Below are 15,991 nucleotides of genomic sequence, written 5' to 3'. Positions count from 1 at the left end.
AAACCATAAACAATCAATAAAACAGAATTATATTCAATTTGTACTTTAATGCTTTGTGCCATAATGATAAGTATTTGATGCTACAACATAAGTGTCGTGTTTTTTGTGAATACTACAAATGTAATATTTCAGCCCTAATGCATACATAATAAAATATGCATTTAAAAAAATTGCCTTACACCCGAATGTTCATTTTCACCCCCCCTCCAACATTTTTCAGTCTTAAAATCAGGGTTAGTATAGTTTCGGAATTTTTTATTTGAGTTTGTTTTTATTTCGTTTTTTTTATTTAGTTAGTTGAGCACGGTGGTTGACTGGTTAACACGTCCGCCTCCCAGTACTGAGGACTCGGGTTCGAGTCCAGGCTCCGGCTTTCCTGGGTGGAGTTTGCATGTTCTCCTCGTGACTATATGGGTCTTCTCCGGGTACTCCGGTCTCCTCCCACATTCCAAAGACATGCGTGGCAGGTTAATTGGGCAGGTTAATTGGGCACTCAGAATTGTCCCTAGGTGTGCTTGTGAGTATAAGTTTTTGTTTTTAAACGAAATGTCTATTAATTCTGCGCAATATTTATAAAACCGCATAGGAGCGACGTTATCTGAAGGTGTTTTTCTATTGGCTGCTGCTAGATGACGTCACTTCTGTGTGACACACTTTCAAACGTCCTGTTTCCGGTTAATATCAAAATTAATAGACTTCAAATCACATTTCAAATCATCCCCAAAGGCGAATGCTTTCAATTCATTACCAAAGACTAAAACAAAGGACATTTTTGCTATAATTATTGTTAGTTTTGTAAACATAAAAAGTAGTTTCAGTTAGTTTTCTTTTTTTTTTTTTTTTTTTTAAAGTATTTTTGTTTTTATTTTGTTAATTTTCCTTAGTTTTTAGTTCACTAAAATAACCTTGCGTAAAATGTGAACTTTTGCCCATATAAAGGCAAGTTATTGCTCTGAAATTGTCTTGCTGCGTTTGTCAGCATGAAATGTGTGGCGGAGGCAGTGCAGCAGATGATTGCACTCGATAATCAAGTCTTACTTCCTTCCTTCCTTGCAGCCTTCAACATCAGCAACACTTCTCAGCTCCACAAACAAAATGTTTTCTTTCACTTTTATTTTGCAGTAAATTAACCTTTAATCTAGGGGATTTTTTTTTTTTTTTTTTTTTTATTGCAAGAAATTATGCCTTTTTTTCTTGGGAAACAAATGCCAATTTTTTATTTCTTTATTCTTCTTATTATTTTTTTAAGTTTAGACTTCATTTCAAAGAGACACATTTCTTCTTAGAAAAGAAAATATTTTTTGATTTTTTTTAAATTTATTCATTCCCTTTAAAAAATGTTGCCCAAAAAATACTACTTTCTTCCTTTAAAAAAAAAATGACTACCTGTACTAATTTGTCTAAATAAATAAATAAATAAATTAATAATAATAATAATAATAATAATAATAATAATAATAATAATAATAATAATAATAATAATAATAATAATAGGGCGGCACGGTTAGCACGTCCGCTTCCTGGGTGGAGTTTGCATGTTCTCCCCGTGCCCGCGTGGGTCTTCTCCAGGTACTCCGGTCTCCTCCCACATTCCAAAGACATGCATGGCAGGTTAATTGGGCGCTCCGAATTGTCCCTAGGTTTGCGTGTGAGTGTGGATGGTTGTTCGTCTCTGTGTGCCCTGCGATTGGTTGGCAACCAGTCCAGGGTGTCCCCCGCCTACTGCCCAGAGACAGCTGAGATAGGCGCCAGCAGCCCCCGCGACCCTTGTGAGGAATAAGCGGTCAAGAAAATGGATGGATGGATGGATGGATGGATAATAATAATAATATTTTTTGGGACAATTTTACTATAAAAAAAAAAATCACTTTTATTTTGAAAATTGTGACTGGCACCCCAGGAAAATGAAAGAATTTATTTATTTTTTTTGTTAAATGATGGCTGGATGGAAAATTGTGACTTATGACAAAAAGTGTTTCCCCCTCCCCCCTGCATATAAATTCCGTTTGGCGTCAAAGCACTCACTTGTCTCCAGTGGTTCTCAAAGACCATGAGGCAGGTCTCGGGATCGGCGGTGCGCAAGGGCGCCTCCTGGGGGACGGCGCTGCGGCCGGAGCGGGCAGCGGCGGTGGCGGGGGCGCGCGGCGTCAACCTGCTCAGCCAGCTCATCTTGGCACCAGATTCAGACAACGATGAACCCGGCGGGTGCCGGCTGCGTTATTTAAGGGGGAGGAGGCGGGGTCTGGGGCAGGGGCGGTCCCGGCCTGCCGGCTGGCCGGTGCGTTGGTCTGCGGGCGTCGCTATCACTCAAGGGTTCACCAGCAGGAAGTGCCGCAACCCGCTTGGCTGGCTACACCCCGTCATCCCGTCTGGAGCCACGACCACTCCATCATGGTCGCTGTCAACACACCTTCCTCATCATCATCATCATCATCATTATCGTCAGATCACAGCAACAGACATTTTCCCCTTTTCTCGCCACAAAAAAAAAAAATAGACTGCACTATGTTTTGATCTTTTTAAACAAACGGTGACTTTTGTTTTCAAGGCAGCAATTTTTGTGTCGCTCAGTTTTTGTAATCGACGTAATGGAGTTAGCTCACTTTTTCCCCAGGCCTACTCTCAAAGTACAGAAAAAAAGAAGCTTTTTAGGTGTGATTTTAGGGTGTCGTATTATACACGTGTGCGTGCGTGTAGCGGATGGGATTTTACTGTCCTTGTCGGTAGCAGTAAATGCTTGGATCTCAGTTGAGCAAAAACGTCCGCTGCATTTCAAGACGTTAACACGTCCCCGGTTGGACCTCATCGGAGACAGACGGGAAAAGCACTCCAAAGGTCGGAGGCAGATCACCCATTCCGAAGAATCTCTGGTGACCTTTCAACTCCCAAGTCTAACTGTTGACAATTAGCGTCTACAAGTTAACTTTTAAACCGCTTTCGTCTTACCTTTGAACAGAGAAGCTCAACAACAAGTTCAAGTCCTCAGGAGAACCCCCCACCCCCACCCCACCCCCCCCCCCCCCCAAAAAAAAACAGTCATCATCACTCACCGCAAATGCATCCGGCAATCTGAGCAGGACGAAAATCTCTCAATGTCGGCCAAGTTAGACAAGATTCCCGATACGTGAGCTCCTTCCTCCAAGCAAAAGTGCAGTAGGTGTGTGTGAGCGCCGACTCGAGTCGTTCAACGACCTTTGCACCCCAAGGTGGGGCCCGGCTGCTGTCAACACCAGCAAGTGGAATAAACCATCAGTGGCCGGACACTTTTTCCCTCAAGGAACATTTGATTTTCAGTGGGGAAAAAATAAATAAATAAAAAATAGTGTCATTTATTTATAGTGCATTTCATGCGCAACAAAACTCAAAATGCTTCAAATGCTGTCAATCAAAGTAGGGCTGGGCAATATACTGAAAAAATTATCGATATTGCGATATTGGCCCATGCAATATGCATATCGCAAAGACATGCAATAAATTTCATCTGGAATTTGATGCTTTTATCTGACCAATTTGACCAATTAGACACAAACTAAAATGTGCACCGCCATCCAATAGTTGAACATTATCAAGAGGTCATTACAATTAATTAACTGAGAATATATTGAGTTTGCTTATTTTGCTGCATGAAAAAATAATTATTTCATTTGATAATAAAAATGTTATTACTTTAGGTACATGTTAAATATCGCAATGATATCGGTATCGCTATATTCACCAGCTATATCTATCGCATGATTTTCCAGTATTGTGCAGCCTTAATTCAAAGCACATTTAAAAGCAGTTACAGAATTAAAGAGATTTAAGAACAAAATGAAGAAATACTAAAATGAGAAAGACAGAGAGTCTTATTGTTGGACCTTTTGGACCGTACTCTATTTTGTTTCTTGAAATCAAACTCCTCGCTCGCGGATTTCACTTATTGCGAAGTCGGTCTGGACATAAGCAACGTCCGCGATGGCCTGGGGGGAAATTATGACCGTCTTAATATTCCATTGATGGCTGCTTCTCTGCTGTCAAACAATCTTTGGGAAGGGACTTTCTCTGCTACTCATTCCGAAAATTAATATTATGTTATCGTATATGTGCGGAGGTGTGTGTATGTGTGTACAGTCTTCTGGCTTGCTGGTCTGGCTCACCTTGTTTTGCTGTCCGTTCGAGCAAAGGAAGGCGTAGCTAGTAGCGGCGAGCGGCTATAAGCGCCACAAAGTCAGCGAGGGCGCCCGTCGGGAACGCGACATGAGCGGCAAGGCGGCCCGCGACGCCTCGTTGCCGGTGGCCGGAGGTGCTGGAGCGGGCGGGGGAGGCGACTGAGAGCGAGAGAGTGAGAGGCTCCCCGTTAGGGCGGCGGCGCATCCTGTCGGCGACCAAGACCAAAACGTACGAACATCGCCGTCAAGCGGCCAGTCCCTACGATGCTCGTCGTCCGCCCGCCGCCATCTTGGCTGTGCTGTTGAAAAGAGTGTTGAGATTGAGACTCCGCCCAGAAGACGACGTGCTCGTGCACGTTACTCCGGCGCGTCGTGCACGAGTACGTACGCCTTGTGGTTCCTTCTGGTACGAACACACACACAAAAAAAAACAAGAACATCATAAATGTCCAAGAATTACGAAGGCGTATTAGGGCCACGTACAAATATATTTTATATTTTTTAGAGGGCGGGGGCAATATGACAAGAAAAAAAGCGCCAAATTTGCCAGTTAAAAAGTGGCAAATTTTTTAATATGACGAGAAAAAAAGTGGCAAATTTGCCACTTTATAAACTGGCAACTGTGATATTGTTAATCTCTACTAAAGCAATTAGTATCTCCTTGTTTGAAAACCCGACCGAAAAGTACATTTTAACGAGTGCTTCCATCGTAGACATTTTGCAAACTGTGACTTGTGTGGCAAATTTGCCACTTTTTTTTCTCGTCATATTAAAAAGTGGCAAATTTGCCACTTTATTGCCCCCGCCCTCTAAAAAAAAAGATATTTCTACGTGGCCCTAATACGCCGTCGTACAAATGCGTGTATTTTGGTGACAGAAGTGTTAATGTACTTTGAAACATTTAAAGTTGAGTTAGCGTGCATGCGAAATGTATACATAAGTCGAGCTTTCTTGCTTCATTTTGTTTAATTCTTTTATTTCAATTTGTCAGAATTTTCACATTCATTTATTGTATTGTAACAGAAGCGCATTCCATTCACTTGGGGGCAGAGCTGGACTAGCATAAAAAAATTTAAAAAAAAAACAGCCCTGGTATTTTGACTTAAGCCCGCCGGCCTGGCCCTGCCTGACTCCTTACCACCCCTGCCTAAAACACGTTTCTGCCACTGATATTTACTGTTTTGCTTCAGTTTTCTGTCTATAGTCCAAATGGATTAATTGACTAGTCCTTCAAAATTGCGGGATAGTCTAAAATTAAGGAAAATAATCATTTAAAAAAACACGACAAAAAGATGCCGGCCCACCGGGCATCTGCCCTGTATGCCAGATGGCTAGTCCAGCCCTGCTTTGGGTATTTGTTCATTTTTTTCTGACAAAAAAAAACAAAACAAAAAAAAAACAGAAAATTAAAAAAAAACAAAAAACAGAAAAACAATACTCACAAAAAAAAATAATAACAACTGAAAACAGAAAGTAAAGACTCAAAAAAAAACACACACAAAAGAATATTTAAAAAAAAAAGCCATGATACAATGAATTGCAGCTGTAATAAATGTGGTGGTCATTAAGGAAAGAAAAAAAAAAACTGTTTTCAATCTCAAAAAATTAAATGTTGCTTTTTTTTAGGAAAACATCATTGTTTGGAGATGTTGAAACAGTAAGTCCATGGTGGAGGGAAAAAATATCATCACAAATTTTCTTGATTAACAAGAAGTCCTAATCATTTAAATATAAAAAGTAAGAAATGATGCAAAGAAAACACACACACACACACACCCACACCCCAACACACACACACACACACACACCCACACACACACACACAAATTTGTAAACAATGTGTCCCAAAGGGGATGAAGACACTCGTTCCCGGAGGAGATGGAGAAGATGTTGTGTTGTTGTCCATAGTGACGATGAAGCCTCCCTCCCTTGCACGCATGCGAGCAGCAGATTTGAAGCGAGCATGAACGGAGCTTCTGGTGGTCCGGCCTCCGCCTGGCTCAGGTGGTGGCAGAGGTCCAAGGTGGCCCACCAAACACACGCCGGCATCCGCGATTGCCGCGATTGCCTCGACCGAGATGGGTCGGAGCCTCGTGCAGCCGCCACAACGTGAGTAGCAACGACAACACTTTTCAACATCAGTTGAGTTCTCACATTCTTATGCCGAGGTCAGACTACACGATTTTTTTGTCTTACACGACAGTTGCCCTGTCACAAAAAATTCGCTCTGTGTTGTGGATGGGGCGTATAGTCACACACTACAAGTCTGAACGCGACAAGACACCAGCCGATCATCGCGTGTTGTCTTGCCAAGAGAGACGCGTCGGCCACTGTTTGTCGGGGATATTTATATTCCCAGTTCTGAGGTCTCCGGTTCGAGTCCAGGCTCGGACCTTCCTGGGTGGAGTTTGCATGTTCTCGCCGTGCCCGCGTGGGTCTTCTCCGGGTACTCTGGTCTCCTCCCACATTCCAAAGACATGCATGGCAGGTTAATTGGGCGCTCCGAATTGTCCCTAGGTGTGCGTGTGAGTGTGGATGGTTGTTTGTCTCTGTGTGCCCTGCGATTGGTTGGCAACCAGTCCAGGGTGTCCCCTGCCTACTGCCCAGAGCCAGCTGAGATAGGCGCCAGCAGCCCCCGCGACCCTTGTGAGGAATAAGCGGTCAAGAAAATGGATGGATATATATATATATATATACATATACATATATTTTGGTCCTCTATTCACGTCGCCGTTGGCTGACGATGGGTTGCATGGAGGCGTGCGGGCTCCATGCAGCCGCAGCGCTGCAGCGGGGCGCTTTTTTTTTCCCTCCTAGTTGCACCTGTCCGCATGGCCCCATCCCATGAGATATCCAGAGGATTAATTAATTAATTAAAAGAGCTATAAAATGCTGTTCAGTGTGTGATTGACGTTTCGCTCCCAGCTCTCGCTATTGGTCAATGCTGTGGAACCAAACGGACGACGACGTAGGTATGTCATATTATGCGCCAAGACGAGCAAAAATTCCAACATGCTCGACTTTCGTCGTGATGGTCGTGAACCGTCCCGGACAACAGTCGACAGTCAACAACAGGCGACCAGTCGTTGAACGTGTCACACTACACGGGCGACGGTATACGTCAAGACAACCCAAAATTGTTTACGACATGCCCAGTTTGTCCGGGACACGTCGGTCGGGCTAAAATCGGGCTGTTTTCGTGTTGTCTGACCAAGGCATTATTCAAAGGTTTATTCCTTTACATCAACGATAGCAACATGGAAAACTGTTGCGATCATGTGTACAAAATTGTAGTATGGGCCATTTTGCCAAGCAGGTGTGTCAGATCATGTTTTGATTCTGTGGGGTTGGGATTTTGTTTTCTTTTGGTGTTTTTTGGGTGTTTGTCTGTGGTTTTTGTTTTTGTCTCGTAATCCTGGTTTCTTCCCTTGTCTCGTTATGTCTAACCTTGTCCACCTGAGTGTGTTTTCCCTTCCCAGTGTGTGACCAATCAGTGCCCTCAGCCACTTTCAAGGGGTGTGTCTGTTTAGGTCATTAGTGTTAGTGTATTTAGTCTGTTGTGTTTGTCCAATCGGTGTGGGTGCATTTCTTGTGTTACGTGGGTCTTGCTGGGTGTCTCGTCTATTAAGCTTTGCATAGTCAAGTCAAGCTACAGTTCTGTCAAGCTACAGTTCTGTCAAGTCCAGTTCTGTCAAGTCACGTCAAGTCGCATCAAGTCCAGTTCTGTCAAGTCGCATCAAGTCCAGTTCCGTCAAGTCGCATCAAGTCACGTCAATTCCAGTTCTGTCAAGTCCAGTTCTGTTAAGTCATGTCAAGTCAAACTACAGTTCTGTCAAGTCAAGCTACAGTTCTGTTCTGTCAAGTCCACTTCTCTCAAGTTGCGTCAAATCCAGTTCTATCAAGTCGCGTCAAGTCCAGTTCTGTCACGTCGCGTCAAGTCCAGTTCTGTCACGTCGCGTCAAGTCCAGTTCTGTCACGTCGCGTCAAGTCCAGTTCTGTCACGTCGCGGCAAGTCCAGTTCTGTAACGTCACGTGAAGTCCAGTTCTGTCACGTCATGTCAAGTCCAGTTCTGTCAAGTCCAGTTCTGTCACGTCAAGTCTAGTCAAAGTCTTGGTTTTCCTGCCCACTTGTCAATAAATCACCCTACGTTACTCATTTCCTCTGTCTGATCAGTCTCCTCACATTTGGGTCCACACCTCTCACTCCACCGCAAATCTGTAACAGAGGCTCCGCCCATCCACCAGACCAGGGCTTTGGAAAAAAACAAACATGGGATCATGACAACAAACTTGATGTGACGTTCCGAAGGAATATTCAAGTTCCCCGAAAGGTCGGACTCAGTATCCAATCATTGAAAAAAGGACAATGTTGTAATAATCTTATCCAAATGAATTGAAACAAATTGCATTAATCATGTCTTGTGTGATGATCTGATTACTTGTGTCCAGACAAAAGTTTTTGGCTTCAAGAAAAATACTCTTACCTGGCTAATCATTTGTCTCACTCTCGTCAAGACAGAAGTGTCATCCCAAATGATTGGCCAGTAAAGGAAGATCTATTTTTTGTCATGGTCTGGGTTGGATTTTGGTTAGTTTTTTATTTTACTTTTGTCATGGTTCAGGTTTAGTTTGGGTTTTGTCTTTATCATGTTTCTTTATTCAGCCATGAGCTTAGCTTCACCCTCTGTCCTAAGATAGACTTATTTTGGAGGCGCATCTTCCGGACCTTTTCTGAGGCTCTTAACATTCAGTGTTAGGGTTAGGGGGTTAGGGTTGGGGGGGGTGCGTGTGCGGGTGTGTGTGTGTGCATTTAGGCTCTTGTCTCCCGTCTGTCTGCATCGATTCATTGTTATTATATTCCTCCTGACATGCTGCTGGATTTTTGCCCCATAGTTCCTCCCAAGTTTGTCTTGTTTGCCTTCCCTGAGTTTGTTTGTTGTTTATAGCCAACCTTGTTATTCGTGACAATTTTAGTTTAATAAGATTTGCCTGAACACAATCAATCTAAAACTGAATTCAAAGCAACTGAGAGAAAGTAGTCGCTATCTTTTGATCCTGACGGTTATGACGGACTGGATCTGGCGATACCACCAGGTGATATCGGAAGCGTTGTTATTTCAGCTTAACTACGTTCGTTTTCCATCTTGGCATCGATCCGACGATGCGTCCACTGATGAGGACAAGGGTGTCCTGTCTTTCTCGACGATGTCACCTCAGATGATGCAGGCCAGCTTTGTGACACTCGACACCCAATCGGACAAAAGTCACCACAAGGATCCGACGCCTTGACGGTGCCCCGAGCTGACAACATGGATCCAGATTGTCAGCGCAATTGCATCCCGGGGGAGGTGGAGGCACTGAGGCAGGAGAACCAAACCCTGAAGCAGCACATCGTCCTCCTGGAACAGCATCATATTTCCAAGCTGAGCGGAAAGGACGCGCTCCTGGCCAAAGTCCTGTCGAGGCGGCGGGCTCGAACCCGGGCCCACGTGGACGTCTTGCAGCAGCTCACCGTGCGCGAGATGCAGCTGAAGGAGAGCGAGGATCGTTGGCGGAAGTGCTGTGACACCCTGGAGCTGAGCCACCGATGGCGGATGAGCATCTTGGAGGAGGCCTGGAGGAAGTGGCTGGGCCAGCTGGAGAGGGAGCTACTGCTGGAGAGGATGCGGAACCAGAGGGTCGGTCGCCGACGGGGGGAGGAGCTGCGGGTTACGTCCAAGGGCGAGGAGAGGAGGACGCAGGTGTGGTTGCCACCTGAGGAGTCAATGACGGAGACGGAGAGTGAGGCCGCCGAGGCCCAGAAGAAGAAGTGCAAAAACAATAAGGGCAAACAGCAGAGGAAGACGAAAAATAAGCAAGACGCATGACTCTAAACAACACCAAACTGCTATATGACATATTAGCCATTGTACGTAGCTCACCCAACAGATTCATATTTTGTTGTTGTTTGGAAATGTAAACATTGACAGATATTTCAAATAAAGTGTTGTATTTATCTGTTTGATAATTATTGTGGGGAAGTCAAGAACATGATCAATGTGATCAGTTGGAGTTGATGAATGAGTGGTATCAAACTGGTAGTCCTTTGTGGCAATCAGTATCCAATAAGAAGGTCTCACTTTGGTGACAACCGACGTTATGCCGTGCCTTGTCTCGCCCCGTCCGTCCGTGCCGAGAAGAAAACCAGTTGAAAACCAAGGTTTATAATAAGCCTTCTGTGAAAAGTTATTGATTGGAAATTGGTGCTTGCTTGCTTCCAGCTGGACAAATTGGGTTGTGGACCCAGCCGAGCACTTCTATTACGTTTGGCTGCAGCTCATGGTTCCGCCAGTGGTTTACAACTGGGTTGTCATCATCCTCAGGTACGTGCCGTTGATTGCGTCACCACAATCGCTTTAGACATGGTCAGCCACCAAATTGTCCTTCTGCGGAAGGGTGTATCTTCGAGGACTCCCCCAGCCATATGTCGGAACAGCCCTCGTGGCAACAGAGCGCCCTGCCAAATTGGCAAACAGGCACAGCAAACTGAATTTCACTTGTGTGTTTGTTTGCACTAACAGGACCTGCTTCCCCTCCATCGCCCTGGGCTACCTGGCCGTCTGGCTTACCCTGGACTTTGCGTCTGACCTGATGTACGCCACCGACATGCTCATCGCCGTTCGTTCGGGTACGCCGGTTTCTGTCTTGTTCAGCTGCATAATCTTGCAGAATGATGGTGCTGGGTGCCTTTTTATGTTGGAAGTTTTTTTGTTTTTGTTTTTTTCTGCACAACAAGGGACCTTGACACGCTCCTCTTGTGGTTGTTTGTATTATGATAACGATTGGAAAATAGCTGGACAGAACGAAGTCTGTGAAGGGACAGACAGGGAAAAAAACAGAGCATCCATCCATCCATTACCCAAAACGCTTATCCTCACTCGGGTCACGGAGCTTGTATGAGCCTATCCCTGCTACCTTTGGACCATAGGTGGAGAACACAATAAAAAATTCCAGATTATCAATTTGTTGATGACGCAAGACTTTCAAGATGTCAATGAGGAAGAAAAGCCAGGCAAGTTTGACTAAGAGTAAAAACAGGGGTGGGATAGAAAGACCTGATCTGCAGAAATTTGGCTCCGGGGAGAATCAGATCAATCTCTCCGGGAGTAGAAGGGAGCGAGAGTCAATATCCATCCCCATGTCTGCATCTAGTCGGTACCAACCAATGTTTGCAACTATCTGTGAGAGTGTCCTTTTAATGTGGAAGCACTAGCCAGTCTTTAGGAATCCCTTTCCAGCCTATTTTCCATGTCTCCCTCAACCAAGACAGGTGACTCAAACGATCATCTAAAGATTAGATTCTAATCAGCAAGCTCTGCATGAAGCCTGATAGATCCTCACCTGTGTTGGCTGAGGGAGACATGGAGAACGGCTTGATAAGGGTCACCGAAGACCAGGGTAGAGAACCACTGGGTTAGAGGACTTCTCATGCAATATATCTGAATTAAAGTCATAATGTTTTCAGCGCAACATCCAGAACCTAGTCTCCAATCCAGTGCTCTCCGGATGCTCTTCAATCAAACACAAGCGTTGAACATGAACATTCAGTTTTTTTACGCTCACCATGTGTTCATGTGACGTACTTTTGTCCGTACCTTATAGTAGCGTCACAATGACTTGAACCATTTCATTTTCCGTCTGGAGCATGCCGTAACGTTGGCTACAGATAGTGTGTCCAAAAATCTAGCAATGTTATAGCAACCAGAAATGTAGATTGGGTCAGCCAAGATTTTTAGCCGGTTCAATGGTTACAGCTTGTTGACTGATGGTTTTGAACCATCGCCAGGCTATCTGGAACAGGGTGTCCTGATCAAAGACCTGGCTAATCTGAAGAGTCGCTACCTTCGCTCGAGGCGTTTCTTCTGGGACCTGGCGTCACTGCTACCGACCGAATTGTTCTACCTGGTCTTCGGAATCCAGGCGGGCACGGTGCGGATCAACCGCCTGCTGCGCACACCACGGCTCAATGAGGCCCTTGACCGTATGGAGACCAGGACCTCGTATCCCAACACCTTCCGCATCACCAAGCTGATGATCTACATCTTTGTGTTGATCCACTGGAACGCCTGCCTCTACTTTGCACTCTCCGACTACATCGGCTTCGGGAGCGACGGCTGGGTTTACCCCAACATATCCGACCCGGTGTTTGCGTCTACCCGCCGCCAGTACTTCTACTGCTTCTGGTTCTCGGCCCAGATCTTCACCACCGTCGGAGACACGCCACTGCCCCGTCGGGAAGAGGCCTTCCTGTTTATGATCGCTGACCTGCTCATCGCCGTGCTGGTGTTCGCATCCATCGTGGGAAACGTGGGCAACGTCATCACCAGCCTGAGGGACCGCGACAATGTCTTTTTTCCCAATCACGAGCTGGTAGGATTGGCAGAGCTCAGATGTAGTCACATGCAAGTCAGGGTTGGGAAATCCAGGTCCAGAGAGAACAAACCCTGAAACAGTTTGACTTTCGCCACAGGTGCTCCTACTCAACAGGTGCTTCTATGAGCGCATCTACCTGGCAGTTGAGTAGAAGCACCTGTGGCCAATCTGTGGCAGGGTTTTTACTTTCTGGACCTGGATTCCCCAACCCTGCATAGCTACAATGGGTGTCATGACTTTAAGATACGAATTGTAAGAAAAACTTTGAAATATAAGCACGATGGTGCTTACAAACTCAACACAACTCAATGAACAACAAGCTGCAGTTTTTCAGGTTTGGTAGGCTATACAAGGTATGGTAAAAGTTTCTTTTTCAGACAAATATTTTTCTTTCCAGTACAGTCAACAGAAAAATCTCTCACTTTGCTGATAGTTTTGGCTGTGACCTCAGCATTTGTTAAAGCTCTGCTAAAGACAAACATTAACCTACTTTAAAAAGAAGACAAGATAATGCCATAGCAAGCAATTCTTCTTCTTCTTAAAAGGCTTCAAACTGGTTATTGTCACTCCCAGCTGAAGTTTACAGTTAAATAAAAAAAGAAAACAAAAGATAATTACCTGTGTATTTCAAACAAACACAAACTTTGCCTCTGGAACGTCCGCTGGCTTCATGCTAAACAATGCAAAACCAATATCATTGATAGATGACCACGTTAAGGGATCCGCAGCGGTGCAACAGGATTCAGGAATGACCCAATCTTACTACTTCATCTGGCTAGAAATGATTTCCAAACATCTTTATCCATATCTTCTATCTTTGCCAATGACCTACAGTGATAGAGCAATTCAATGCTGGACCTGCTTTTGGATTGTTGGCGCTTTCTTCTGTGTGTTTGCAGGTGAAGGCCTACCTGCGCAGCCACCACATCAGCAAGGAGCTGCGTCAGCGCATCGACAACTGGTACCAGCACCTGCACATCAACAAGAAAATCATGCGTGAGAACGAGATTCTGCAGCAGTTGCCGGTTCACCTCAGGACAGAGATCGCAGTTAGCGTACACTTACCCACCCTTTCCAAGGTCACTATCTTCCAGAGCTGTGAGAAAAGCCTCCTGGAGGAGCTGGTGCTCAAGCTAACTCCGCAGGTCAGCCATCGGCCGCTTGTGGCGTGATGTAGTGTGTGAATGGGGTGTTGGTGTCCAAGGTCTTACCGTTAGTCAAGTTTTTTGTTTTTATTTAAATTATAAATGTTTCCCAAAGAACACAGTTGGCAAAGATCAGTGACATGCCCTGGTCTAGAACCCCAGTAGCAGTAATCCCGATGTTAGGGGGTAAGGCAGGGAAAGAACCAAAATGCAAACTAGGTGTGGATTAACGAAATGCAAGAATATAAAAATAAGTCTTAAATCAAAATGGAATTATTTCTACAGACAGAGCCCTTGTAATTTCTGTGAACGTTCCAGAATGCTGGCGCTCGAATAGAGAATTTTTCAGAACAGGGTTCACCAATTATGGTCCTCGAGGTCCGGAGTCCTGCAGGTTTTAGATGTTTCCACCTACCAACACACCTGATACTAAAGATCAGGATCGTTATCAGGCAAGCTGATGAGCTGATGATATGAATCACCCGATTCATATGTAGACGCTGCTCCACTTTGAATAAATGGAAAGGAAAGCTTTCCTTTCTTTGCACCGTCACCAGGGGGTCTCAGTTGTGCCATCTTGCCGACAACGCAAATGCTGTATGTCGTGAATAAACAATTTACCAACGCTGAAAAACTGACAAGACGGTTTGAGGGTAGCGATCTGCTTTCTTGACTCAAGACAGACTTTTATCCACACTCAGAACAGAACCACTCCAGGAACTAACGATTCCCTAAAAGACTCCACTAGTTTAAGCATGTTTTTGTGCCTTTATCACAACAAATGACGTCTTGCCCTCGTGTGTGTGGGCTCACGTGAGTTCATTCGACTTTGTACAATACAGCCAGTCCTTTGAAGTTGAGGAGTACTCGACCTTAGGTGTTTCGACTTTACAACGCTTACGCCTGGTCCCCCATTTTGGCTCCTCGTCCACCATTTTGTCCGCAGTGTTTTCCCCTCGTCCGCTATTTAGCCCTTAGCTAGTGCTAGCGCTTGTGCACGTCGGGGGAGTATCTTTGGCTTTTTCGCCCTATTTTATTTTCCCACATCATGACCCAAAAGAAGAAAGCTACGTCTTCTATCAATGTTGGTCCAGCCAAAAGGAAATCAATTACCATGGAAATTAAGCTAATATCATAAAAATATCGCAGAAAGGACAGAAACCGACGATCGGCAAAGACTGAAGAGTTGGACAGTGATTCAGCATCTTATTTTTGTTTCATTTCAATGTATTTTCGATTTTTTTTTATGCAAATTATTTTGATGTAAATATGGACTTTAATGGGGAAATTTGACTGTAACCCGAATTCGGGTTACATCGTAGGAACGGAACTCCGACGTAACTAGAGGACTCCCTGTACGAACTGCGGACTTTTCATACTACACACGGGAAAAGCAGCCCACTTTCGTTCTGATGTTGGGGTTCCAGGTGATGACGATACGAGTGTTCCTGTTGCAGATGTTGAAGCAGATGTTGCGTGCGCGATGCAGGTGTTCAGTCCAGGGGAGTACGTGTGCAGGAAGGGCGACGTGGGCCACGAGATGTACATCATCAAAGAAGGAAAGCTGGCCGTCGTGGCAGATGACGGCGTCACAGAGTTTGCCGTACTCAGCGAAGGGAACTTCTTTGGAGAAATCAGCATTCTTAACATCAAAGGTCAGTCCATTTGTACGCTCCGCCTTTGGAGCAAGCGAGTCCTTTTTAATGACAATGTTCACACGGTAGGCAACAAGTCGGGCAATCGGCGTACGGCCAACATCCGGAGCATCGGCCACTCGGACCTGTTCAGCCTGTCCAAAGAGGACCTGACGGACGTGCTGTCCGAGTACCCGTCAGCCAAGCGCCACCTGGAGGAGAAGGGCCGTCAGATCCTCACCAAGATGGGCATGCTCGACAACAGCGGGGCGGCAGCGGGGGACGGCGCCCGGCAAACGGAGGCCAAGGTCTGTGGGCTGGAGAGCATCCTGGAGGCCCTGCAAACCAAACTGGCTCGCCTCATGGCAGAGGCCGAGTCCAGTAACCGCAAGATGGAGGCCCGCGTGGCTCTACTGGAGTGGCAGCTGGAGGGGGCCGGCGCACAGGGAGTCTTAGCCGCGATCGAGCGAGAGGAGGCCGAAGGCGAGGAGGATGAAAACAAACGACGAGTAGGCGGCGAGCTGGATAAGGAGGGCGACGGCGAGAGCACCAAGGACCACGAAGAAACCATGATGACGGATGACCAAAGCAATCAAACTGTGTGATGCTTTTCTTTTGAAATCTTCGTATAAATATCGTATTCTACCCTTCA

The 15,991-nt window shown here is 45.4% G+C and overlaps 2 protein-coding genes across 8 annotated transcripts in view; one reads left to right on the top strand and one right to left on the bottom strand.

Moving 5' to 3' along the window:
* fhip1b (FHF complex subunit HOOK interacting protein 1B) overlaps positions 1–4,464 on the bottom strand; it is a 24,953-nt gene extending 20,489 nt beyond the window's left edge. For 4 of the 7 annotated variants that reach the window (XR_013287227.1, XR_013287228.1, XM_077536484.1 and 1 more), the window contains exons 1-3: positions 4,137–4,464; positions 3,051–3,220; positions 2,026–2,398 (exon numbers count right to left, since the gene is read on the bottom strand). Coding sequence is in view for 4 of the 7 variants with exons in the window: in XM_077536484.1 (XP_077392610.1) it covers positions 2,026–2,169 (144 nt within the window). In the remaining 3 variants the exon portion in view is untranslated. Of the gene's footprint in view, positions 1–2,025; positions 2,399–3,050; positions 3,264–4,136 lie in introns of all 7 variants that reach the window. The other 3 variants (XM_077536486.1, XM_077536485.1, XM_077536487.1) reach the window with 3 other exon arrangements.
* On the top strand, positions 4,237–15,991 carry cnga4 (cyclic nucleotide gated channel subunit alpha 4). Its single transcript, XM_077537619.1, has 9 exons — positions 4,237–4,282; positions 4,341–4,532; positions 9,366–9,957; positions 10,409–10,510; positions 10,709–10,815; positions 11,974–12,557; positions 13,460–13,705; positions 15,195–15,360; positions 15,430–15,991. The coding sequence occupies exons 1-9, from the start codon at positions 4,237–4,239 to the stop codon at positions 15,942–15,944; spliced, it is 2,550 nt and encodes an 849-aa protein (XP_077393745.1). The 3' UTR covers positions 15,945–15,991.

The sequence above is a fragment of the Festucalex cinctus genome, chromosome 11 (assembly GCF_051991245.1).
Source record: "Festucalex cinctus isolate MCC-2025b chromosome 11, RoL_Fcin_1.0, whole genome shotgun sequence".
Lineage (NCBI taxonomy): Eukaryota > Metazoa > Chordata > Actinopteri > Syngnathiformes > Syngnathidae > Festucalex > Festucalex cinctus.
The sequence above is the reverse complement of the archived record's forward strand: the minus strand, read 5'-3'. Positions and strand labels throughout refer to the sequence as shown.